We start from the raw sequence: 27994 nt of genomic DNA, 5'->3' as shown, positions 1-27994 counted from the left end.
AAGTATACCTCAAGAGAATAGATACCAGCAAAGTTATTCTTAAATGAACTTTTGTATATTGCAAGCTGTTTTTTATAGACTGTCATCTTAAAATCTAATTGAAGGCAAATATGGAAGTCTTTTTACCATTAATGCTACAGAGATTCACTTATTTAACATTAAATAAATATTTCTTGACTTCCTTCCATGTTCCAGGTATAGTTCCAGGTGCTGAGGATCTAGCAGTGAACAAGACAGACAATGACCCTGCTCGTAGCCGGCACACATTTTAGCAAGGGTTGCAGTAGAGATACAGATGACACATAACTAAGTACACACTGTAGTGATGGTAGCCAATTTTCTGATTCTTTTTCCTTTACCATTGCTTCAAGGCCATATCTGCAATCTCAGCACAACACAATACAACCTGTAGCGTTGGGTTGAATTTAGTCTCAAGGTGCTGCCTTCATCTAGGAAGAGGTATTTAAGGGCCCAGGAAGATGAGGCTAGGAAGGAGATGGTAGACTTCAGATGTTTTAGGAGACCCAGTATATAAGATTTGACACCCTGTGGAGAATAGAAAAAGTCAAGAACACCTCCTAGGTTTAAGCTTGGGTGACTGAGTTATTGATAACTAGTCCCGGGATGAGAGGCAGGTTTAGAAGTGTGGATAATGAATTTGACTTGGGGCAGTGAAAAATACAAAACTGGAAATCAGAAGAGAAGTCAGAACTGAAATACAGATTTGGCTGTTATCACCATTTCATGTAAATTTTAAAAGGAGAAGGAGCAAGAAGAGTTGTCACTATAGCCAGATACGGCAGGATGAGGATTTTTTAAAAGACCATTGGATTTGACAGCTGAAAAATCACTGATGACTTCAAGAAGACCAATTTCAGTAGATGTGGGTGGGGACAGAGCCACATCATGGTTGGTTTAAAGAATGAAGGGATATGATTGTCTACCCAAGGTCATTGTGCTCTTCCTCCTTGGAAACTTTGAAACTGAGGTCAGAGCCTCTCTTTCTCCCTCCCTCCTTAGCTTTCTCCACACAGGGCCCACAACTGGATGCCTGAGCTAGGGGCATGATGGAGGGACAAATTAAGATCGTTGGGTCTCTGGTGGGATAAGGGCCCAAGGATAAAGGAGCCTGATGCTGGTGAGTCAGATATTGCAGGGAGCATCCTCAGTGGGGGACAGTGGGTCAGGCCAGTTCAGAGACCTGTCTCTAGAGTGGGAAAGAGAAGACACACACCTAGATCTCTGTTGGTTCAGGAAACTCTGGACCAAGAAGCTGGGTTAGAATGGGAAACAAAAGGACCTTCAAGGCTGGGGGAAGAAACGTGGAATTAGTTACAAAGTTCTGCCCCAGTGAGGGAGTGGAATCTGGCAGTTTGGGGGTGGGGTCGGGGTAGAATCTGAGGTAGTAAACTGATGTTAACTAGAAACTCAAGCAGGGATGCCTAGGTTTCTTAGGGCATAGGCACTGGGGATGTGCAAAGAGGAACTGTTGGCAGTACTTGTGACCATAAAGATAGTAGTGAGGGGGCAGTTTATGAATTGAGGGGTCGTCCCAGCAATATCTGGCATATAGATATTTAATAATTATTTGTGAAGACAAGAGGTTATGTAGTTCCTGGGGGTCAGGGGTCCTGAGTTTCTGAAGAGGCATAAGAGAATACCTGGGTTCTATTCAGGGAGAGGATGGAGGCAGTGAGTAAGGGACTCCAGACAGCTTGGAGATGCAAATCCCAAAAGGGAGCTTTGTACCTCTATGGGAGTTGGAAGCAAAGGTCAGGGTCGGGGGCTCACTCCCTTAACCCTAGGACCCAGGAGTTCCTATGGATCTACCAGATTTCCCCGCCTACGCACAGGCACCCTTGGCCTATAACGCCTTCTCCGCCCACTGGGGGGCGGGGCTTGAGGGGGCCGGTGGCTGTTCTGAAGCCTCGAGGGCCATCAGTTCCTACCAGAGCCGCTGCGGGTGCCATTCCACCCATGGCCGGACACAGGCCCTCAAACCACTTCTGCCCCCTTCCAGGCAGTGGTGGGGACGGCCTCAGAGGGCCGATGCCCCTGCGGGTTGACACTCTGACCTGGTTGAGCACCCAGGCGGCCCCTGGCAGGGTGATGGTCTGGCCGGCAGTCAGGCCAGGGGTCTGCCCAGGCCCTGAGGTGTGGAGGATTCCCCTGGATCCCCTGCCACACGAATTCCGGGGCTGGATAGCACCCTGTAGGCCCCGTCTTGGAGCTAGTGAGGCAGGGGACTGGTTGCGACGCCCCTCCGAAGGCGCCCTCCCCGGGTCCTACATTGCCCTGCGGAGCATCCCGAAGTTGCCGCTGCCAGAGGACACCTCGGGCATACTGAAAGAGTTGCAGCAATTGGCCAAGGAGCTGAGGCGGAAGAGGTTGAGCCTAGGGTACTCGCAGGCCGATGTGGGGATCGCTGTGGGAGCTCTGTTTGGGAAGGTGCTTAGCCAGACGACCATCTGCCGCTTCGAGGCCCAGCAGCTAAGCCTCGCCAACATGTGGAAGCTGCGACCACTGCTGAAAAAGTGGCTGGAGGAAGTGGAAGCAGAGAACCTTCTGGGCTTATGCAAAATGGAGATGATCCTGCAACAGTCTCAGAAGTGGAGACGGGCAAGCAGGGAGCGACGAATCGGAAACAGCCTGGAGAAATTCTTCCAGCGGTGCCCTAAGCCCACACCCCAGCAAATCAGCCACATTGCTGGGTGCCTCCAGCTGCAGAAAGATGTGGTTCGAGTTTGGTTCTATAACCGCAGCAAGATGGGCAGTCGACCAACCAATGATGCTTCCCCACGGGAGATTGTGGGGACAGCCGGGCCTCCTTGCCCAGGGGCACCAGTGTGCTTTCACCTGGGACTGGGGCTCCCAGTGGATATCCCCCACTATACACGTCTCTACTCTGCAGGGGTAGCCCACTCTGCCCCAGCCACCACTCTGGGCTTCCTCAGACTTTAGGGCTGAGGGACTTGCCCTTCGCGGCACGGTTGGAGAGGGGAGAAGAAGGGAAAACCCAGGAAATGTCCCTGGGGTTCATTTGAGGGCTTGTAGCATTCTCATTCACTGTCTAAAAAAGTTAAGGATACATACTAGGGAATGGGGGTGGGAATTGTTCAAGAAAAACCTGGGAGAGAAGATGAAGTTTATTGCAGTTTTGTGTTTTCCCTTTGTTTTTCCCTAGCATTGGTTTAAAGGTACATTACAGTATATAGATGCGTTTCGATATTTTGTTCCTTTTTTTATTAAATATTGCGTCTGTTATTCCTTGTGGTTATCAGTAAACATAGCGTTTAAATTTTTTTATAAACACAATACTAAGTGAAAAACTCAAGTCACAGAAGACTACCTTAGTATACAATTTTTTACTTAAAATCAAGCAGAACTCTGTGTAAACACAAACACAAAATCGAGGATAATAGTTATCTTGAGGGAATGACTTGAGAATGTGATAGGGAAGAAACACACAGAGCCCACCTAGAGCCCTTGCTGAAACACCTGAGCTTTCTTGGAAGATTCTTTTTTTTTTTTTTTTTTTTTTTTTTTTCTGATTTACCTTTTCATTTCTGGTGCCCCAGCTTCATGTGAGGATCTCAGTTCATCTCCCTACTTTATGCAGTCCCATGGGATTATGTCCTGTCCTGCCACAGTCACTGTATTCTAAACTCCTTTGTTACTGAGGTTGGCAAGCTGGACTTCAGAGCTTCAGTCCCAGCTGTAGCTTACTCCTCCAGTTTTCACCTCTATTTGGTTCCCTGGGAATTTCTCTTACTTTCTCTTGATCTCTTATAATGGTTTTGAGAGGATATTTGTAATAGTTTATCCAAACTTCCCTGGTGGTTTTTGCCATTATATGTCAAATAACTCTTCTAATTTCGTCTCTGAAATTGGTCTTTTCAGTTTTCCACTTCTACTTTGGTCAATTTTGGTCACCATATACTAAATGGAAACCATTTAGTACCTCTGTGTTTTCAAATCTGCTGTCACACACCTGCATACTCTATTTATTGTCCTAGAATTCTATCAGTATGTATTATATCAGAGTTTATGTCTTATTTCTGGATACTAATCTTGTCAATTTTTTGCTTTTTTTTGTAATCAGTCTTGCAAATGTTTTATCTATAGGTATTTTCAAAGTATAAGCTTTTTTACTTATTCTACTTACTACAATTTTTATTCCCTAGTTAATTAATTTTCACTTCATTCTTCTTAATTTTTTCCTAGTTTCTTCTGGTTTCTTTCATTGTTCTTTTTAGATAATTTTTAGATGAGTACTTAGTTTCTTTCTTTCTTTTTTTTTTTCTAGTGGCTGTGTAGAGAATAACTCTTGTGGGCCCAAGAGTGCAAACCAGGGGCCCAATAAGAGACTTAACTCTGGGCGGGGCATGGTGGCTCATGCCTGTAATCCCAGCCTTTTGGGAGGCCAAGGTGGGCAGATCACGAGGTCAAGAGATCGAGAGTTAACTCTGATCTTCTGACCTCAAGTCCAGGGATAATTTTACTGTCACACAAGTCAGGTGTGACTAAGCTTTTTATTTAATCTTTTCTTCATGAGACTGTAGAAACTTTACTTTTGCCTATTTTTGTGTGTGTGATAAAATATAAAATTTGCCATTGTAATCATTTTAAGTGTAAATTCAGTGACATTAATTACATTCACAGTGTTAGGCAACCATCACCACTATCCATTTCCAACATTTTTCCATCACTCCAAACATAAACTCTTCTCATTAAGCAATAACTCCATTCCCCTATCCCCTACCCCTGGTAACCTTTCTGTGAATTTGCCAGTTCTAAGCAGTTCGTATTCATGGAACCATAAAACATTTGACCTTTTGTATCTGGTTCATTTCACTTAGCACATTTTCAAGGTTCATCTATGTTGTAGTGTGTATCAGAACTTCATTCCTTTTTTATGACTGGATAATATTCCATTGTATGGATATATACCACGTTTTGTTTATCCATTCCTCTGATGATGGGCACTTAGATTGTTTTCATTAGTAGCCAATGGGCTATTGTGAATGATACTGCTATGAACATTTACATATAATAATCTATTTGTTTATCTGTTGTTTCAGTTCTCTTGGATGTATACATAGGAGTGGAATTTCTAAGTCATACAGTAATTCTATGCTTAACTTTTTGGGAAACTACCAAACTGTTTTCCATAGTGAAGGCACCATTTTACATTCCCACCAGCAATCTACAAGAGTTCTAGCTTTTCCATATCCCTGGCAACACTTGTTATTTTTTTTAAAATTATAGCCATCTTGGTAGCTGTTAAGCAGTGTCTCATTGTGGTTTTGATTTGTATTTCTCTAATGACTAATGATGTTGAGCATCTTTTCATATGCTTATTGTCTCTTTTGTATCTTCTTTAAAGAAATGTCTATTCAAGTCCTTTGCCTATTTTTAAAATTGGGTTGTCTTTTCTTCATAGAGTCTGGATATTAAGCCCTTATCAGATAGATGGTTTGCAAGTATTTTCTCCCATTCTGTGGGTTGTCCTTTCACTCTTTTGACCGTATCTTTTGATGCAGACAGACTTTAATTTTTATTAAGTCCAGTTTATCCATTTTTTCTTTTGTTGCTTAGGCTTTTGGTGTTGCCAAATGCAAAGTCATGAAGATTTGCTCCTGTGTTTTCTTCTATGAATTTTACAGTTTTATTTATTAAATTTAGGACTTTGATCCATTTCAAGTTAATTTTTGTATATGGTATGAGGTAAGTGCCCAACTTCATTCTTTTGCATGTGGATAGCCAGTTTTCCCAGCACCATTTGTTGAGGAGATGTTCTTTCTGCATTGAATGATCTTAGCACCCTTGTCAAAAATCAGTTGACCACACATGTGAGGGATTATTTCTGGGCTCTCAACTCTCTTCTGTTGGTCTATATGTCTGTCTTTATGCCAGTACCACACTGTTTTGACTACTGTAGTTTTGCAGTAAGTTTTGAAATGGGGAAGTGTGAGTCTTCCAATTTTGTTCTTCCATATATATAAATATATATATGTGCCATATATATATGCCATATATATATGTGCCATATATATGTGCCATATATATGTGCCATATATATGCCATATGTATACATGCCATATATATATACACACACACACACACACACACACACACACACCATTGTGGGTTACTTGAAATTTCATAGGAATTTTAGGATCAGTTTTTCCATTTCTGCCCAAAACACCATTGTGATTTTGTTACAGAGTGCATTGAACCCTCATATTGCTTTAGGGAGTGTTGTCATCTTAACAATTTTAAGTCTTCCGATCCATGAACACAGGCTGTCTTTCCACTTATGTCTTCTTTAATTTCTTTGAGCAATGTTTTAGTTTTCAGTGTACAAGCCTTTCACTTTCTTAAAGTTATTTGTAGGTATTTTATTCTTTTGGATACTACTGTAAATGGAATAGTTTCCTTCATTTCCTTTTGAAATTGTTCATCGCTAATGGATAGAAATACAACTGATTTTCCAGTGTTGATTTTGTATCCTGCGACTTTGCAGATTTAGTTCTAACTGGTTTTTTGGTGCATTCTTTAGGGTTTTCTACATATAAATCATGTCATCTGTGAATAAAGATAGTTTTGCTTCTTCCTTTCCGATTTGGATACCCTTTCTTTTTCTTACTCACTTGCTCTGGCAAAAATGTGTAGTACTGTGTTGTATAAAAGTAGCAGAAGGTGACATCCTTGTCTTGTTTTTGTTCTTAGGAGAAAAACTTTCAGTCTTTTCACCATTGAGTATGACGTTAGCTCTGGCTTTTTCATATGTATTCTACATGTTGAGGAAGTTCCTTTTTTCTTAGGTTATTGAATGTTTTATATGCAAGGCTATGGGTTTTTGACAGTTTCTCCGGAGTAAATGAAAAATGCTTAAGGGATATATGAAATCCTATGACTATTTCATAAGATTATGCTAACCACTACTTCCTTCCCCAGTACTACCATCACCATTGCACCCACACCTAAGAGACCTAAACTTTTTTTTTCTCCAACTCTAAGGGTGGTTATTTTTCTGTTTTGAGGGATCTCATTCTCTTGACATCTTTGTAAGAGTAAATGACTTACCTAGGGTGATGAAAATAAGTTTTAAACCAGATCTTCCATAGTTCACAACATGAAGTAGCCCAGATGTAGCTCAGCTTTCAGGAATGAACTTTTGGTGAAGTACTTTAAAAACAAAAAGTCAAGTAAATATTAATGCTGCACTTACATTCTTCTAACTCTTTAAAAAGATTACTTAATTATAAACAAATTGTAACAACTTTAATTTTCAGAACACACCTATAAGCTGTATTGTTTCAGGTGGACAATGGAGATGTATCAAGATTACACATATACACTTGTATAAGATTAGCTTGAGTTCCCAGTTTATTTACTCAAGAGTATAGAATCACATTGGAAATATGATGGCCACAAAGCAGGTGTAAATGAACCGTATATATCAGCACAGCTTCCCATGGTCCAGCGTCCTTGATGACAATGCCCAAAATACGGCACTGGATAAAAAGTGTGGAAATGAATTCCACACTACAGCTTTTTTATCCTTAGGGCTACATCAATGCTCAAGAAAAACTTAATGTCTGCTCTTAATGCTTCCATTTAAGAGAATGTTTGGAGATGTTAAGCTTCTTCTGGTTCTTGGACCAAACTCAGTGATGGTGAATCCACAACATCATCAAGCAGAAGAATCTGAATTAGTGCCTGGGTCTCTGATCCCAGCTTACAACATCCCAATGAGACCATTTCCTCCACACAAGCTACAGGGACCCAGCTTAACAAATGTATGCTTTTTCTTCTTGTCAGTGTCTAAAGGTAGAGCACTGAGGATCCACATAAGTTAGTGAAAATAGAGCCATATCCTAATTGCTTAGCTTTAGATTCAATAGGTGACTAATCACTTGCTATTGGATTATCCCATTAAAAGTCACACAGCACCAACTCCATTTCATCCTTTTCCTAGACAGCCCTTCTGGAAAGCCTTGGAAAGGAGATGTTTCAGCAGAGTCAGACCGTGTTGAATGCCAGAATAAACAACTCTAATTGTGTTGTGAACATAAGAGCTGTAAAGAGGCGCTGACCTCAGCTACTCCTTCAGTTCTTCTGCAGCCTCTACAGATGTGGAGAAATTGTGATGAGCTCTCAATCTCAGGGAACAGCTCCTAGAGTCCATCTCAGCCCCCGCATAGCTGCATCATTGACACAGCTGCCCCACCTCTGCTTAGGCAAAGCCTCTATGTGTCACTAATCAGCTTCACATAATTTAAAAGATTTTCCATCACTATATTTCTTGACTTGCTGTGAAAAGAGAAAAGGCTGGACCTTAGGGAAACCTTTATACTGAAGTGATTTCAGATTTTTCAGAGATTTAAGTTGATATGTAGAAACTTTAATCATAAGATCCCTTAAACAGAAGAATAACTACCCTTAGAGTTGGGAGAAAACCAAGACTGTGTTATTAAGTAGTTAACAATGTTAAATGTTACAGAGATCAAGTAACATAAGAAATCAATCAAGATACATTGGCCAGGTGCGGTGGCTCATGCCTGTAATTCCAGCACTTTGGGAGGCCGAGGTGGACAGATCACTTGAGGTCAGGAGTTCGAGACCAGCCTGGCCAACATGGTGAAACCCCGTCTCTATTAAAAATACAAAAATTAGCCGGGCATGGTAGTGTGCACCTTAATCCCAGCTACTCAAGAGGCTGAGGCAGGAGAATCGCAGCCTGGGTAACAAAGTGAGACTCTGTCTCGAAAAAAAAAAAGCAAAAGAAAAAGAAATCTACTAAGCCATATCATGTCAATAACTAAGATGCCATTGATACCTTTAGTAATAATTTCAGTGGCATAATTAGTAAAGGCAGATGTCAAACAGTCCAAAGTCTTCATATTTGCCCAGATTTTCCCCTGCCTTAATTTAAAAAATAATTTTCAACTCCTGACTCCAGTGGATCTTCACTGTCATTCTGAAAATGTTTCATTATCAAACATTTTGGTTATCTTGTATTTCCTATAGAAAAGGCAAGTATTTTTAATCTGAAGATGCTGAGCCCTTTTAGAGTATAAGCAGAATAATGTTTTTGTACATATATGCATTTTCTTTAAAGATGGTTGATAGCCTTCATCACATATTCAAAGAGGACCGTGACTCTTCTTTAGATCTACAGTTTCAGAATTTAAGAAGCACCTTCCCTTTTGCCACCTTTTCAAATGATTTCCTTTGACAGTACCTATATAATAGGTAATTTCTGGTTTTCTTTGAATCTACATTTTCTAGATATCTCCAGCGCAGTGTCATATGAAGGCCCTGAGTTGCATTTTACATAAGTCTTTTAAGTTCAGACTAAATAATGTATTGATTATTGCCTTTCTTGTTCTTACACTTTTATCAATCCTTGACACTTTAATTAAAATCTTATCATAAGGAACAATTTCTCTTTTTCCTATAAGTTTTCTTATTCACTAAGAAATCATGAGGTGTTTAGATACCTGCCCTTATTTCAAAGCATGATCTTTTTCTTGAATTAGCATCTGTTTTGATAATTTCATTTTTTTGAAAGAGATACACTGTATATCCTTGTTTATTATACCAAATCGGTCTCATGGGGATTTGTTTTTCAGAATAGCCACTTTTGTTTATGCCTTTCTTCTAGAAATAGTCTTGCCTACTAAAAGTGTTAGTTTTCTTGGCAAAATCTATTCAAGATTAATTCTTTTCAGAATGCAAAATGGTATTATTTATGTCAAACTGTGTTTTTAAAGTGAAAACTACAAAGCCATTGCAATTAAACCTAGTGGAAATGTACTTGACAAAGTGATTCTAAACTGAAAGAATAAAACTTAGGAAGATAGTTAAGGAAATTTCGAAGGTAAAGATTTAGGTGGCCAATTATTTAACAGTGTCATGGTGGTGGTTGTGGGCAAAATAACAGAAACAAATATTTATTTATTGGAAAGTGAGTTGGTACAACCTTCATGAAAGGCTGTTAGGTAATTCATATGGAAAGCTTTTAAAATGTGCATTTCCATTGGCCCATCATTTCAACTTTTAAGAATTTTTATAAGCAAATAATTGTGTGTGGCCAGGTGCAGTGGCTCACTGCTGTAATCCCAGCACTTTGGGAGGCTGAGGCAGGCAGATCACAAGGTCAAGATATCGAGACAATCCTGGTCTACATGGTAAAAACCTGTCTCTACTAAAAATACAAAAATTAGCTGGGTGTGGTGATGCATGCCTGTAGTCCCAGCTACTCAGGAGGCTGAGACAGGAGAATGGTGGGAACCTGGGAGGCGGAGGTTGCAGTGAGCCAAGATCATGCCCCTGGACTCCAGTCTGGCAATAGAGGAAGACTCCGTCTCAAAAAAAAAAAGGAAAGAAGAGAAAATAATTTTGTGTGTGTGTGTAAGGATTTAGCAAAAAGAGTGGTCATGCAGAAATTTTTTAAAAAGTTTAACAACAAAAAATTAGAAACAACCTAAATGTTTAACAAAGGGTTAAGTAAATAAAATTAAACATGATAGAAAGTTAAAATTATATTATAGAACCACAGTTTTAATAGAAAGTTCAGATTAAATTGTTGAATGAAGCAAAACAACTTATTAAACTTCATACCATTTTGAAAAGATATATTACATAGAGAAAAAAATCTAAATGTATGTACAGGTATTGGTATTGTTAGTGATTTTTTTTAGAATTTTTGCAGTATGTATTTATTATACAATTTTAAACATCCAAGAAATATTTTTAAAGGAAGGCTCTAGGAGATCTAGAGTTCCAAAAGATACACATTCTCCTAGTCTTCTTTGTTTCTAAAATAGTAATTTCTCCTTACAAAGCAATATTTAAAAGAGTAAATCTGACCTATTCATTTTTAGTCACATTTTTAGTTTCTGTAAGAGAAAGGCAATTATCTAAGTGGAGGAGTACGGAGCCATATACATTAGAAAAACATTGCTAAAAATTAAGGTTTGGGTTTTTTTTTTTTAAATCAGAGGCCCATTAATGTTAAAGAGCTTCAGTGTAGCACAGTGAGTGAAGACACCTGCCATATGTCTGTTTTTCTGCACAACATGGTAATTTACAATTACAATTAGTGTGTTTATATACCTCTGTAGTTAACCCATATTTAGAATATAATGTAAGCCCAAATCATTTTCATGTTTCTGAATGTTCACTTTTCAATTTTAAAAAGCATTTGAAAATATCAAAATTCTGATTTTAACACAGTAGAATCTTCTTTGCTTGTCATTTTTGAAGAAACCAAATGAATATAAATGAGCTCTATGGATTTCTAAGTTGGAAGGCAAGGTCAGTTCCTGTGATTACATCCCCAGCCAGATGAAAGATGAACTGTCATGAACTGAATCCACCCCAATACCCAGTGAAATCCTTAAAACAAGTCATTAGCATGATCATGGCTACACCAGTGAAGAGAAACATGACAGGAAGCTTTGGGAGAGGCTACATGGTTTATCGAAGGGGCTAGAAAACAGTCTGTTAAGCTGCCACTGTGCCTCCTCACTTTGCGGCTAGGAGCATAGCTACGAGGCAGAATTAGCTACTTTGGTCTTGAACCTTGGACTTAGGTTTTCTTCCTGCAGCTTCCAACAAAATGACAAAATACAAACTAGCTTCACTTGCTGCTATCAGCTCTTCTATTGCCAAAGACTGTGGTTGGAAAAGGAAACGTTGGGGCCTTCCTGAGATTTCACTGCATTTAAAAATCAATATTCTTTTTTAAAACTGTACAGCCTGAATGTCATTTCTTCTTCAAAGGAATAACTGTATTGCTTAACAAGTAGTCTTCCTTTTCCTTTCAGGATGTATAATGTAGACCATCTTCTAGGACTAGGTTGAGTGGCCAGGGCAGTGTATAAGATGCATTGGGTTGATTCATTATTTTAGAATGGATGATAATGTTCCTGGATCTGCTTTAAAAGTTTGAGTATTATTGATTGAGTAGTGGAAAATCTTAACGTATACCTTTTTAATTTAAAGAGAATTTGTTTCAGTATGCCATGCTGTTAGTTTTCTAGAACTGCCAAACAAAGTACCACAGATTGGGTGGCTTGAACAACAGAAATTTATTTTCATGCAGTTCTGGAGGCTAAAAGTCTGAGATGAGGTTGTGGGCAGGGTTGGTTCCTTGTGAGGGTTTTGAGGGAAGGATCTGGCCCAGGCTTTTTTCCTTGGCTTGTAAATGGCTGTATTCTCGCTGTATCTTTACATTGTCTTCCTTCTGTATATGTGTTTGTCCCTATTTCCTCTTTTTGTGAATGATATTGCATTAGGACCTACCCTAATGACCTCATTTTAACCTAATTACCTCAGTAAAGATCCTATCTCCAAATACAGTCACATCCTAAGATACTGGAGCTTGGGACTTCAACACATAAATTTGGTGGGGGACACAATTCACCTGATAACACCTACTGCCCCTACTGTAGAGAAAAAAAAGGTGATCAGGGATAGGTTTGGAAAGGCAGAGAGACTTTGTTGTTTCCTACAAAGGAGTTAAATAAGGTGGTATGATGGAAAGGAAAGGGTATTAGCCACAGAGTCAAATAGTCCCAGATCTGCATTCAAATAATACCACCATTCTAGGGTTATCTTCTCAGGAAAATTTTACAAAAGATAAAATTTCTTCTCTCCCAACCAATAACCTTCTGGGCTGAAGAACTACAGTAACTTCTTATTTATCTGTATTTTTGGAGCAGGACAATTGAACTCTCATCAGTAAAATGAGTCTCATTTATATTAGGAAGAAAATTTTGATATTTTGATAGAGATATGATTCTTAAATTTCCCCAGAAAAGTTGATATGTGAACTTATTAAGAAAGCTGTGTCACTTTTTGCTAAGAATTGTCAGCCACTAAGTTTATCAAGCTAATGTACAGAACAGTCAGGTGACTTGCCTTTAATTTGTCATTGTGTTTATGAAAAGCAGAGCTAAAACAGAAGAGAACAAGTTTAGACAGTGACTGTTTTCATAAACAGTTTTAATAATATTGCTAAATCCAAGTAGACACTAAGTTTTTTACATATATTTACTGTAAATATTTCTGTAATAATCAACCATTAAATAATACAGATATTATAAATGATCACCTCATTTCAAACATTTTTTTTTTGGCACCAGTCTGCTTGCTAAATATGTATTACCTTTGACATTTAAACCAAAGAGAAGAGATGGGGGGAAAAAAAAAACTCCCCATACAGGGATTTAGTGTGTTATTCTTTACTCCCCTGAAAAGCCAATCACTCCAACACCATAGGGAAAAAAGAACGTTTTGCTGCTTCTGTGTCACATCATTAAAGTAGTTAATCTGCAGCCATAAATTTTTGTCTTCTGGGCCAAGAAATTTTAAGTAAAATACTAACAAAAATGTAACACTTTTAAATGAGAAGTGAAAGCATCTTTATCCTTTTTATTTGAGTTTCCAGAAATGGCATGCACCATAAAAAATTGTATCATTTTTATTTTTAAACTGAGTTTCTTGCATTAGTCAGTAAACAATTTATTTAGTGAACATTCTCTGTGCACATATATACACCATGTGAACATTTAAGAAACAGAAGGTGCTTGAATTTGTGAGATTTAAATATTTTCTCACAGTTGATCCAGTGATACTACAGTTGAAATAAAACCATATATAAATGAAATACCACTTTCTACTAAAATGTAAGTGTAGATTTTTTAATTATTGTTTTAATGAGGACAGTAACGATTCCATGTATTCAGTGGAACATCTTATAAATCTTTAGCATGTTTACTCTCATGTGCATTCTAAGATTCACCATAAAACTACCTATCCTAATTACAGATGTGCATATTCATTTTATTACATTATCTAACTAGACATTTTATATTGCTAATTTTCCTGCAAATATTATTAACTTTTAAAAGTATAAGCAATTATTTGATTTCTCATTTATGTTGTTCTCCTAAAAACGTACATACACATATCAGTATACATATTTTAAGTATATTATTTGAAATATGGGCTATGTAGACCATACGTAGTACTCCAGGACACGACAAGCAAAATGATAATACTCACCATAGCAATGTTTGGCCATTTCCCAGACATCCTTGCTGTGGTCCCAAACCAACTCCTGCTTTTCCTCCAGGCTCTGCATCTTCATATTCATGTAAGCAGTAACATTGTACCTCTATACTTCATCCTCAGTGACCAAATATCTAATTAGCACCTGTTAAGGGCTAGGCACTAAAGATTCAGAATTAGACAAGAAGCACATAAGCTTGAGAGAGGAAAGAAGTGAGAAAATCAAGGATTACATCACCAAGCGGCCAGTGTTAGAGGAATGGGCAGAGGAACAACACAAAGAAAGGAGCAAAGAACTCAGTGGAAATATATGGAAACATTCTTAAGAACAGGGAACAACGTAAAGGATAACTAGGAGTGGAGGGAGGTGAGGAGAGAGAGAAGAAAGACAGAGAGCAAGAGAGAGATGACCAAAAGTCAGGAAGGGGAGGAAAAGTGAAGGGAGTTTATTTTGACTGAAAATCTGGACTGTAATTTGTTACTGCAATTAAGAGTTAAATGTAGTGGTAAAAATACAGCCATAGCCAAAAAGTTATATAGTTCTCAGTGTATAATTACTTGAGCCTTCCAAAATGCATGAGAAGAAATATTTTCTTAACATTGAAGATTAATATATCAGTCTTTCAAAAAGACATTGAACAACACAATAGATAATTTATTTAATTGTAGCACTTTTGTTAATGATGTTGTTGTTGTCATTCAAAACAAAAAGTCATTCTTCCTGTGACTGGTTTTTATATTGACTTATGTCAAATAGCCTAAGTCATAATACTAAGTTCTAAGGTTCTAACGGCCTTTCTTCCAGGAACTAATGTAATTTAGTACTGGTGTAAAGCTTCTCGATGGTTTGCCTTGGCACCATGGATCAGCAAGTCCAGAGAAATTAATGGTTTAGCAGATCCACTGGCCTGTTCTTATCAAGAGTCAATTGTCTTCATCAGGCTTTTGATTAAAAAAAAAAACTGTTAATCAGTTTCTTTAAGTTTATTATAATCTCATAAATAAACTACTGAAAAGTGTTTGCAAATTAAAGAAACCACCAGACACAAGACAATCTCTTAAGTAAAAGCCTACTTGCCTTTGTTTGCAAAAACATGTATCTGATTAGAAACTCTGTTGATTATCATGGAACACAGTCAAACTGTTTCTGTTCACAGCTCATTATATGAGAGAATGCCTAGCACGATACTGGAGATGAAATAGATATCAATAGATTTTTATATCAAACAATTGACTTAAGATAATTAATTCTTCTGCATTTTATTCTCATATGAAATTAAAATGATTGATGTACTCCTGGTCAGAATCATTCTGAGAACAACAACAAAAAAAAAAACCAACCACCTTTGTAAGAATTATTGAAAACTATTTAGGCATAAAGAACAATGCAGTTCTTAATTATACTTTTTTGTGAAATGAGGAAACTGTATATATATATATATATCTTTAGTAATTATTAAGTCCACTGTTGCTTCCATCTGTGAATACTGAAATCCTTAATGTATGTATTGATCCTTATAAAACTTTCTAAAATGAGAGTCCAGTTTCTAAAATGAGTCCGTATAAAACTGCAGGATTCTAAAAAGATTCGTTTTTCCCCCAAATCATGCAGACTCACTGGTGTCAGTGGCTATGAATAAACACATGAGTCCTGACACCATACTTTGTTTTTAAATACAAGTGACACTTTTTAGCATAAATTGTTTCAGCAGGTGAATTTTTTTGCAGATAGGCCAAAAATCTATTAGAACCCAGCACTGATAGATCTATTTCTTAAGAATATCTCTTACTTCTGATAATCCCCAAAGTATATATAATGAAACATGTTAGGTGAATAATTTTGAGAGGTCTGCTCAAGGTAATGGACTCATGTTTAGTGCATTCCACTGGGCAATTGCCTTTTCAGACCTTTACCATCTACAGAGAAGAGCCAGAAGGTATATACCCTCATAGCTTAAGGTTCCTAAAAGTTAAATATGTTGGAATTTAATAAGAATATTTAGAAAATGGAAGTTAAGTAATTATTCTGAGAACACTGAGGGTTTTTGAATTATTTGTAACTCAACTTCAGGTAGAATATAGCTCATCCAAGTCATAATGCCAGATGAGTTGTTTTCCAACCAGCTCTTAAAATGGTTTACATGTTATAGTTTAAATATTATAGTTTAAAAGGGTTAGTAAATGCTTTTCCAGAATGAATTTTCACATTGTCTTCTGGAAAAGCATGTACTAACCCTGTTATTGTCCAATGCTTCTGCTCTCTTACCCAAGAGAGATAGCTATACCTAGTTTTCAGTTGTTTATGAATACATTGTTTATTTGGGAAATTATCCACAAAAAACCATAATCTTAGACTAGCTTTTCCTTGTTTCCCAGTATATTTTCTATGCCACTTTTTCCCACTACCAAACTAGTATCTTCTCAGCAAATGTAAACTACTTTTAGTTATGCCAAGAAAAACATAATCAGGAGAATAAACTCCCTCTCTCCCACTACCCCTCCTTCCATCATTATTATGAAGTATTAGAAAACTGAATATGAATAACTTTGGATTGCCTACCACTTTTAGTGATCTATAGCATTTACATGGATAATCTAGAAACTTCTTGCCCTTAAACATATATTAGCATTTTAAAATGCCACTATTATAATTTACTGTATAGTAATTTTACATATTCAAATATGTAGACATGAATTCAAACATGAATATATGAATATCAAGCTCATGTTTTATAGTGCTGAAAAAGAAGCTGAATACAATCTACTCATTTCAGTTACTGTACTGTAGTACAGACTCTTCATTTTAAGTTACATAACCCCAATTTAAGCTTCTTACCAAAAAAGAAAAAGAAAAGTATTGATTCATGTAAACTGAAAACCCCAGATGTAGATCTACTTCTGGGATCAGTAGATCCTGGGACTCAAACTCTGTCATCCAAACTCCTTCCATCTCTCTTTCTACTTTTCTTTGCCTGTTGGCCTCATTCTTTCTTTCTCACAGAAAGGGATTTTTCACACAAACAGGCAGGGTATCTACAGGCAGTCGCAGCAACTTCTATTCAGCATAATCCTAGAGAAACAGCCTTCTCTCTGCCCTAGCATCTAAATATCACTGAAGCCAAAGAGGTCACATATTAGGACAGGCTGTGATTGGCCAGCCTGAGCCAGTACCCATATCTATGAGGGGGATGGGGGTAGGGCATGGTATTATAATTGACAGCCCAGTGAAGACTATATAGAGTTGAAGAGAAATGCTTCCCCAGAGAAGAGTTTTGAGTATGTCCACCATCATTGTCCTTGTGTCAATTTTTCCAGTTTCTTGAAAAATTTAATATACAGGCCACAATTAGATCTCAGGTTTCTGATACAGAGAAAAGAGAAAGTGTAGGATACTGCACACAGGAAGATCCAATATTATAAACACTAGAACTGATCCATCACTTGACTGATGTTCGAATCTATGATTCTGAAATAGACCTCAATGTTAGCACAGTGCCCCAAGTCATTTTTGCTGTATCTACCAATTACCACATAAAGCCTGAGGCCTGCTATGTGGAGGCCTTCTTGCAGTACTGTTCATTTCATTCAGAACCTGTAATCCCTGACATGAGCCCCCTTATCCACCTACCTATATCCTAAGATAGCTTACTGGCATTGGTACCACAGACCAGGAGGACATGTAAGCATACGGAGACTTAGTCTGTTAGTTCTTCATATTAATCCTATTTTATCTTCTGGTACAACCAATTTAATCTTTCTAAGGGAGAGCTGCTAATATTTTGGGGTTATTCTTACCAGTATTTAATTTCTGTCTTGATCATACTTTCATTTGGTATCTATCTTTTTAACAAGTAACAGTAGATTGTAATAATCTGTTTTATAGAAATTCTTTGGGATTAGCAAGGTCCTTGTATTTGTCATCTCATTTGTTCCTAAGCTTCAGGCAAAGGATCCCTAAAATCTCATTGATAAACATGTTTTATTTTGAAATTGCAGCGAAAAATAAAGATCCAGAACCTAGATTGTTATGCATAAATTATGTTTATATCTAATTAAATTCTTACAATGCTCTTGTTTTTGTTCTTTTCCCCAGTTCTGATTTTCTGTTTTTCATTTCTGAAATAACTTTGTTGTTTATGATTTTCTTGTAGTCTACCTTAAATCCCTAGTGGAAAGAAATAGGGGTATTAATTCATCAATAAATTAGTCAAGCAAACTAAAATCACTATACCAGCTACTGTTCTTCCTCTTATATCCTCAGAGAAGGTAGAAAATATATGGTTAATGTTCTTTCAGTGCTTTATATAGAGCAAACTTATTTAATAGAGTAGTTCCCCCCTTATTTGCAGTTTTGCTTTCCACAGTTTCAGTTACTTACAGTCAATCATGGCCAAAAAATATTAAATGGAAAATTCCAGAAATAAGCAATTCTTAAGTTTTAAGTTGCACATCATTCTAAGTAGTATGATGAACTCTCACGCTATCCTTCTCTGTCCCTCATGGAACATTAATCGTCCCTTTGTCCAACATATTCACTTCATATATGCCACCCTCCCATTAGTCACTTAATAGCTGTCTCAGTTATTGTATCAGCTGTGGCAGTATCATAGTGCTTGTGTTCACATAATCGTTATTTTACTTAATAATGACTCCAAAGGGCAAGAGTAGTGATGATGGCATATTGTGATAATTGTTCTATCTTATTATTACTTACTGTTGTTCATCTCTTACTCTGCCTGATTTATAAATTAAACTTTATCATAGGTATGTATGCATAAAACAAAATACTGTATATGTAGGGTTTGGTACTATCCATGATTTCAGGCATCCACTGGGAGATAAGGGAGGATTACTGTATCACCTAGTGACTATATTTCAAAATTAGCTTGCTCTCACAAAAACAATTTCATCATTTGATATATTGATAGACAAGTCAATTTATCATAACATATTTTATTTCATTAATTACAAGACATAATTTTAACTAGCTAAAGTTTGAATACATCTTGCAATAAGTGATAAGAAAGCATCATGCCATAGCTTAATTGGCAATGTTTTTCTTTTGAAATGATATAAAAAGTAATGATGAATCTTATAATCAATGGTGTCTTGGATGTGATGACACGTGATACTATAATTGACTTTTTTCCCCCAAATTGTTCTTTGTTTCCCCCCAAAGAGTTCATTTAAGTCAAGTATCTGTTGGTGGACATCTTTTGAGAAGACTAGGCTTGGTTTAAAGATTCCCTTTTGTAAAACGAAGTTTCTTTTGGTAATGTTAATTACTCCCTACTGTGTCTATTTTGTATCATCAGATTTTTGTTAATATATTTCTTAACTGAGAGCACCCTTAGGTTAACAACTCCATTCACCAATCATTTTTACTCTTCTTTTTGCATGAAAAAAAAAAGTGTCAGTGTGATTTAGAAATCAGTAATTTATTTTTAAGATGTAGAAGAAATCTTATGTTTCATTCAAAGCAAAAACAGTCTGATATTAAGAACCTGCAATTCTTATACGTGAAGCTATTTACATTAATCTCAATAATTCAGTTATGACTCTTGCTCTAAATCTCTCTGGTATGTTTCTACTCTGATTTAGTGCCTTGTTTAAAGATTAATATTACAGAGTAATTTACAGCACCTTCACAGATGGTATTTGAATCTTTGTAAATGGGCTTTGGAATCCTAGGCACAACTCCGTGGAATCTTAGGTTAACATCAATGTAAATGTTGAACTTAAAACAGCTCTAAAAGATCGTGATAGAAATTTCATTATCCCTTTTTAAAAACCATAAATTTTGACAGGATTTCATGGGCCAAGTATTTTTACTTCACTAGCATGGATAAGGTATAACTAGCTCCTTGTATATGACATCACCAGCCACTATTTGTTGAAAATAAACATTAAAAAATAAAACAAATTACCTTGTTTTAAACCATTCTAAAGTTCTAGTTACAGAAGTTACTGTTCTTATTTTTACAACTTCCTTTATGAAATGCTTTATAGAATCCACAAACACATGTTGCTTTTAGTGTCTTTGCTTTGATGTCTATAAAAGACCCATTCAAAACTGGAGGTAGGTGCTCCTTGTGTGCACAACAGAATTTGGCTAAAGTTATTTGAAGCTATTAGAGATAACCTTTCTCTACATGTCTTTTGGGAGAAAAACTGGTGCCAACAATACCAGTTAAGCTGTAATTAGTGTAACTAACAACTAATATGAAAGCAGACCAGGGGTCACTCTTAAGAATTTAAAGGTATTAACAGGTTAAGGTTGTAGGGCATCCTATCCCCCAGCTTAATCTGTTGCCTTAGCTGGTGAGATTTGTTGAAGTCGTCAGCGCCCTCTAACCTTGAGGTGTTGCTCTCTCATAATTTGTTGGTCACATGCCAAGTTCCTCCTTCCTGTCTACTGAGATGACTTTGGGAATGGCAAATTCATTTGAAAGCTCTTGTCACAAATGACTACAGATTTTTAACCTCTAAATGTAAATGAAAGATTATGGTTTAATTTGCTTTAATATTCTTGTCCTGCCAGCCTTAGACTACATTGAAATTATCATTTTACTGCATTATAGAATATGATTTGTTGAGAACATTTAACATGTATTATAAGAGGAACGCTTAAAATCCAACTATTAAATCAGATGTTGTGTAACTGATTGTAATACATGCTGAATATCCCAGTTTTTATGGGCTACTTCTTCAAATTTAATTGCCCACCAGTGGCTTTTGTCTATGTTTACAGTCAATTCTAATGCAGTTAAAGGATAAGAATGTAACAGAGGAATAACCTCTTGCTTCCATGAGGTGTAGTTAACCCCTTTCTTCTAGTATCTGGCTTTGGCTTCCTCCTCTAATGTGATACCAACACATAAACTAGAGGAATGCCCCAGAACTTTAATCATTCTTTTTCTTTTCCCATTAAAGTAATATATGTAAGGTTGTTCCTGTAGTTAGTTTCTACCTAGAAGAGCTAGAAAGTTTTTTTTTCTTTTAAAGCAACAGGCAGCAAGATAGCATTATTGAGAAAAAGTCAAAAGGAAACTTTTTCCCTTTCAGCTTTTTATTTTGCAGTCTTAATCTCAGGCTGTCATTATTATGATATACGTTATAGATTTTTTAAAAGTACACATTATTTACTGTGCATAAAGTAAGTTGGAGTAGGTCCCAATAACTAAACAAAGTTTTAAGATGAGAAGGATCAAACCATACAACCCCAAAGAAAAGAGTATTTTAAATTCAGATTATCTAGGTCACTGAACACACATTAAGGACGCATTTAAATATTTTAAGAGCACAGACTTTAAATCCATAGTTCTTATTTAAGTACCCAAAGAAATAATAAAGATGTATTCTTCCCATGAATCCTCCGCCTTCATGTTTTATACATACACCACTGGTGGCTCATAGGTAAACTGCTTTTTATTTTAATAGTTATTTGTTTATTCTAATATGTATTAGAATAACACAAAACCCATGTAGTGGATGTTATTGTTTGGGACTAGGCAAATAGAGAAAGTGAGTTGAGGTGAAGGAAATGCTAGGTATTTTAGTAGTGCTGGTAGTTTCTGCATATAGCAAAATACATAAAAGTGTTACACAAATTAATAGGGAAACAATGCTCTATTGAAACATGAAATTCCTATAATTTTTCTTCTATCCAAGAACTCACAAGATGCTCTTATCCCTTCATTTCTTCATATTATCTATTTATTGTGGTTTATTTAATTTATGTGTATACTTGGCAGTTTGATCTCTTGTTTCCAGAACAGGCCATCTTCTTTGGACTTTGGTCTTGGATTAGATGATGTCTAAGGCGCCTTCCTGTGAATTTTTAACTTCCTGCAGCAAGATTACTAGTCCTCAGCTAATAAGTTCCTCAATGTTAGGAACCACAGCTATATAACTTGATCTGAGCAATACCTAGCATGATAACAAACCCAAATAATTATTAATGTGTATCCTTATTGATTGATTGACATGTTCTAGTAACACATGTTCCTACATGTCCATGTACTTGCCTCAAAGTAACAAATATGGTAATTAGTGCATCAATAATTTAAGAACTTTTTTAAAAAAAGAGCAGAATAATGCTACACTTAAAGTTCACACAGACACCAGTCTTTTTTCATGCTAGGATTTCCTGAGCAATGACACCAAGCACAGTATTAGAAAGCCTTATTTTTTTGCCCCTTCCATACTATCTTGCGATTAACTATGAGAGTAAGACATCAAAGCTGAACTGACTTCAAAGCCTGTAACACTTATGGTTTCCAGCTATTACTGTAACCAGCCGCTTCACCCTGACAGCAATTCATCTTACAGAGCTGCCTCACTAGGTTCCACCCCTCTGCTTCCTGCCTTCCCCCTTTACAAACCTATCAAATTAAAAACTACCCTTTCAATGAAACTTAAACCAGTTGAGAGAATTAGCCTGTTTCCTTAATCTTAAGATTATACTATTAAAGTAAACTATATTATTCATTTATTCACTTTTTTCAAAATTGTGCCTTTCACAACAAGGCTTTGGAGTATGTTGACATTAAATATAATGTTTTTCATCCATTTTATTTCAGAAGCAGAATATACACATGAAGGTGGGTATACACCTACCACTTTAGTTAGGCATCACACAATGAAAAAGAAAACAGTGAGTCTGGCACTTATTTGACTTTTAACAAAGTAAAAAGTAGGAAAACCAAAACACAGATTGCTCATCATAAATGCCTGAAATATAATTACTTTTTAAGCAAGAGAAATAAAGTCTCATGGGTATATAGTTTTCTTGCTCTGTTAAAGTTAATATATTAGCATTCGAGCTTGTCTTAGTCTTTTAACCAACTCACTACCTTATCACAAGTTACTAACATTTTATGCAGACCAGTTTCTTGGAAAACTATAGAGCTAGTATCAGTTGAAAATTTTCATTTTTTGTCTTAATGGTCCAGTTGAAATTTTTATATTATTGAATTATTTGGCACAGTTGGTGGTAAATGTTCAATACCACTGGGGGAAAGCATCTCTTGAGACTGAATAAATAGCATCCAGATCTTAAAGATATGGCACCAAAATAACTCAGAGAAGACTTAATGATTTAGCTGATCTTAACCCTGAACTATAGATGAGGTTCTAAATAGACATTATGACAAAGGCTTTGATTGTGGATTATGGAAACTAAAGAGGCTCAATATAATGATTGAATTGTTTTAAGAAATGGAATGGGCTGCATTGTAAACTGGCAAGCTTTCCATCTTTTGAAGCAGTCAAATGAAGGCTTAATAACCACTTTTCAAGAATTTGATAGAGGGAATTTTTACATTGGATAGATTAGAATAAAGCATCTTTAATATCTACTTCAATTCTAGGGTTCTATGTTTCTAAAATTAAAGGATATGAGGAAACAGAATTGAAGATTAAGCGATAGCTGTTGACTGCAGTCCAGTAATTAGATGGGTTTTACAAAGAATTCATAAACGGGTATCCTGACAGGATTTGAAAAGGAAACGGCATGATGGCCTGAGCAGATAAGGGAAAACAGCAAAAATGATGCACATCTCTTTTGGTGCTGAAGATTGGAAGAGGAGGAACCTACTCTGAAGTGCTTAGAAAAGTAAGCATAAGGAAAATGAGAAAAGAAGCTCAACGAATTTTCGGAGTGCTGAAGTAGAAACCAAAGGATTTTCTATCTGTATTACTTAAAGAAAGGGAACCAAACAGATAGGAAACATGAGATGCTAAAATTTTAGGTTTTGGAGATAGATAGTAGATGGATATTTGGAAATGTTCAGTTTGACTTAATAAGCCGTTTCTACAAGGAAATAATGTGATCACAGCAGCTTGTAAGCAAAAGAGCCTCGCACATATGTTTTAACAGGCAGATAAGAAAGGGAGAATCAGAGAATCATCACCTTGAGATGTGGTGAAAAAGTGCATGGAAGATATAATAGTAAAAATAGAAAGAATATGCTGGCTAGAAGTGGTAGAAATGTTATCTGTGGCAAATTTAATTGATTGTTCTCCCCAGTTCTGTTTTGAGGAGCATAATAATTGCACAGGACTAAAAAAACACATGGTGAGTGCAAAAAGATGAGAATCACTAACCTATATGTGGCTTTGGGCCAGTTGAACGTCTCTGGATCTGTAATCTTTTAAATATTAGATGGTTAGGTAGATGATTTCTATACTTTGCAGCTCTAAGATTCTTTTCTAATGCCTTAATTCAGACAGAATTAAATAAGCACTCTATAGCCTAGGAGCTCAAACAGATCAAATGTTTCAGCTTGTAACAGCTGGTTTATTTTGGCCTACAGACAACAGCCATGGTAGAAAACTCAGGATAATTTTATGAAGGTTTTGACATTTTAAGGAATATAAAAGTTATGGAGAAATCTCCCGTGTGGGCAGGCAAGAAGTGAGGATATCCAGTGATGCTGCAAAAATGAAAGAGTGCTAGAAAAAGTTAAGATGAGCTCCACCCATTGAGTTTAAAGAAATGATAGGATATCTACAGAAGACATCCAAGAGAGAACTGTCAGTGTTGCCTGAAGAATGGAAATCAGGCATCTGCATCAGAAGTGAATCAGTAGGTTTGATTTATTGGCAGTAAAGTGATAGGGAAATCTCATTAATAGATGGTTTCCAGTGAAATAGAAAGAGATACTACCAAAGAACCTTTAGAGAGATGAGAAGAAAGCTAGGAAACATTAAATAAATAAAGGTAGAAAAATAATCTGAATCACTGTTTAGCCAAAAATCAGTAACATGTTAAGATATGACTTCTCATTAAGAAACCACTCCTTAGAAGTAAAATGGACAGACGTTGTTGTTGTTGTTGTTGTTGTTACAATTAGACATTTTTCGGAAGTGTTAAGTCTTTCATTTCCTGGGAACAAATTATAGGGCCTTACAAGTAACTGGGGATTATATATGACTGTTAATGTAGTTGCAGACGTTAAAGAGTCTACTTTAACATACATTAAATTATGATTTGTATGCCTTGATATATTTTTTCTCCAAGTTCTGTTATTCTGAGTTTTGGATACAAAAAACTTCCTATCACTATTCTGAGCCATACTCTTTTTTTTGTTGAGACGGAGTCTCACTCCATTGCCCAGGCTGGAGCAGTGGCACAATCTCGGCTCATTGCAAACTCTGCCTCCTGGGTTCACGTCATTCTCCAGCCTCAACCTCCCGAGTAGCTGGGACTACAGGTGCTCGCCACCACACCTGGCTAATTTTGTTTTGTATTTTTGGTAGGGGTTTCACCATGTTAGCGAGGATGGTCTCGATCTATTGACCTAGTGATCCACCCACCTCGGCCTCCCAAAGTGCTGGGATTACAGGCGTGAGCCACCGCCCCCAGCTGAGTCATACTCTCTTTTGAAATAAGAATATTGGCCAGGCGCGGTGGCTCACTCCTGTCCCAGCACTTGGGAGCTGAGGTGGGTGGATCACGAGGTCAGGAGTTCGAGACCAGCCTGACCAACATGGTGAAACCCCATCTCTACTAAAAATACAAAACTTAGCCGGGCATGGTGGTGCACACCTGTAATCCCAGCTACTCAGGAGGCTGAGGCAGGAGAATCGCTTGAACCCGGGAGGTGGAGGTTGCAGTTAGCCAAGATCATGCCACTGCACTCCAGCCTGTGCGACAGAGCGAGACTCCATCTCAAAAAAAAAAAAAAAAGAATATGAATTATACAGAAATAATCATTTATAGCAACATTAATATCAGGAATTTATGCCTATTCTTTTTTAAATGCTGCCTTAATCTATGAGTGAAATTCGTCTTATAAATGACACATTAATAGAAAGTTAGGAACAAGTGCAGTTCTCTGAGTATGTTTTATATCACAGTTTATACCTTCAGTACTCATCAGTGACATACTTTTTTCAGCTGTCATTAATCCATTTACCTCTGGTTATTAGAATGAAGAGAAATTACCGAAGAATTTTTCACAAGTGTAAATAAATTCCTCTGTGTATGTGTATTGTTGCACTTTTCTATGTATATGGCCGTTTTAAAGATTCCAAAGCCAATTCTTCCTTTACTTTAAAACAAACAAACAAAAAAAAGCGACTGTGGTAACAGTTCTGAATAGTTTGGCTGAACTCCAACTTTCTGGTTGTTTTGCCACACTTAGTTCCACATCACTGAGTTGAGAAGGCAGAAGTGGCACCGCTCGGTGCTGACCTATTGGTCATGACCACTCCTACCTCATTCTCAGCATTTTCATCCTAATCTACTTCCACACATAATGTACTTCTGCAGCAGTAAAAGACGATGTAAAATCTAGAATCAATTAACCAATGCAGTAGCTCAGGATCCACTGGGATTTTTTTCTTTGTGTTATGATTTAAAGCATTTGCTCAATAGATACCATCTCATCATATATTTCACATGTGAAAAGAGAAATTAGAAAAAAAGTCTCTAAAACCTAAATTAAATATGTATATCAAAGTATTATCATAAATAGTATACATTTCTTTGATCTAAAGAATATACAGTACTTCATCCTTCATCAAGAAAAAAAAATATGCCTCTGAATGGCTGATTATACTGTGCACATTGAATCAGAATGTCAGAATCTTCTAAATAAATTGTTATTATGGAATAAGGCAGAACTTCAACTCTGAATTTATATAATTCATTCCATTGTAGATTTTTTTTCAATTGAAGAATACATTTCTCAGCCATAAATTGTACTGAGTATGAACAGCAGAGTCATTTGAGGTTCATTGAAAATATAGGAGAACATCATGTTTCCTGTCCTTTTGTTAAACTTGGCATATTGATTTTTTTTTTTTTTTTTGGCACAGCTTATAGTACAGAAATGTGATATACAGCTATGGCAAGACAAACTAACCACATGTGAATTTGTTAAGTACTGCTGGTTTAGCAGAAATTGTCTGACTGTGCAAATAGCAAGATTTGACTTTTCCAGGAACTCTTTATGACTTAATCAATTAAAATAACAAGTTTTGATTTTATTGCTCTGAATAAATCATTAGCAAAACTCATTTTCTCTTGATCACTCATTTGTAGGATGTTTACATTTATTTTGCTTCCGTATTTCAAGCAAAGTAATAAATATGTAGAATTTGAACCAGAAGTTCAGAGTCAAATACAGGAAGATAAAGATGTAATAAATGTTATCTCTTAACAGTAGTTTATAAATTTTGCTGAGAAGAATATTCTAGATTTTTATTTAAATTTGCCATTGCTGTTCTTTCTTATTCTCTTTAGTGTTCATTATTTTGTTCTTTTTAGACTCAAAGGTAGCAAGATTTATACTTGGCTAATACATCTTTCTGCATTTAAATATAGAATCTTGTAGAGGGTCTCTGAAGTAGGGCTAGTTTGCTCTTCTCTTCACCTTATTAAACCTCCTTCTTAAATATATCTATTATATAGTTTACCTTGCCCAGCTTCAGAGAGTAGAGATGGAGAAATGATGAGCTATCACTCAGCAGAGAGGGTTCCCATGGTTTCTTAGAAATGCTAATGTGTTACCTATCATGTTTATAAAGTTCTCTGAAGCAGATAAGCCATTGTGTGGTTTTCTGCAAAACAAAACTGACAGTCTGTCTAAAGCTAGGAAGTGTCCATAATATTATGTACATGTGATAATGTTGTGTTGTCACCTGCCTTTTGTGAAAATACTTTCTTTAAAAAATCTGTCTCTAAATGTAAATTTCTTTTCTAACAAGCATTTTTTTTTCAAAATTTTCTCTACATGTTCTCATTTCTTTTAAAGAAGTGGACATCTTAGGAAATTGCATGCCAAATTTATTAGGAACAAGTCTTTCAAAATTATCTGGTAAAAGCATAAAGCATGAGTTGTTTCCCTAATAATAAAAAAAAAAAAGGCGAGGGGAAGGATCAGCGCAAAGAAGAAAG

General features: G+C 36.5%; 2 protein-coding genes across 22 annotated transcripts in view; both read left to right on the top strand.

The window, feature by feature from the left end:
- Window positions 1–27994, top strand: part of ARB2A (ARB2 cotranscriptional regulator A) — a 540355-nt gene that overhangs the window by 400958 nt on the left and 111403 nt on the right. The gene's annotated exons all lie outside the window — the stretch shown is intronic.
- On the top strand, window positions 9–27989 carry POU5F2 (POU domain class 5, transcription factor 2). Its single transcript, XM_024246977.3, has one exon. The coding sequence runs from the start codon at window positions 1684–1686 to the stop codon at window positions 2959–2961; it is 1278 nt and encodes a 425-aa protein (XP_024102745.2). The 5' UTR covers window positions 9–1683; the 3' UTR covers window positions 2962–27989.

The sequence above is a fragment of the Pongo abelii genome, chromosome 4 (genome assembly GCF_028885655.2).
Source record: "Pongo abelii isolate AG06213 chromosome 4, NHGRI_mPonAbe1-v2.0_pri, whole genome shotgun sequence".
NCBI classification, from domain to species: domain Eukaryota; kingdom Metazoa; phylum Chordata; class Mammalia; order Primates; family Hominidae; genus Pongo; species Pongo abelii.
The sequence above is the reverse complement of the archived record's forward strand: the minus strand, read 5'-3'. Positions and strand labels throughout refer to the sequence as shown.

Bases quoted from the DNA above. Each gene is read 5' to 3' on its own strand.
- POU5F2 (XM_024246977.3), top strand. From the start codon at position 1,684: ATGGAGGCAGTGAGTAAGGGACTCCAGACAGCTTGGAGATGCAAATCC.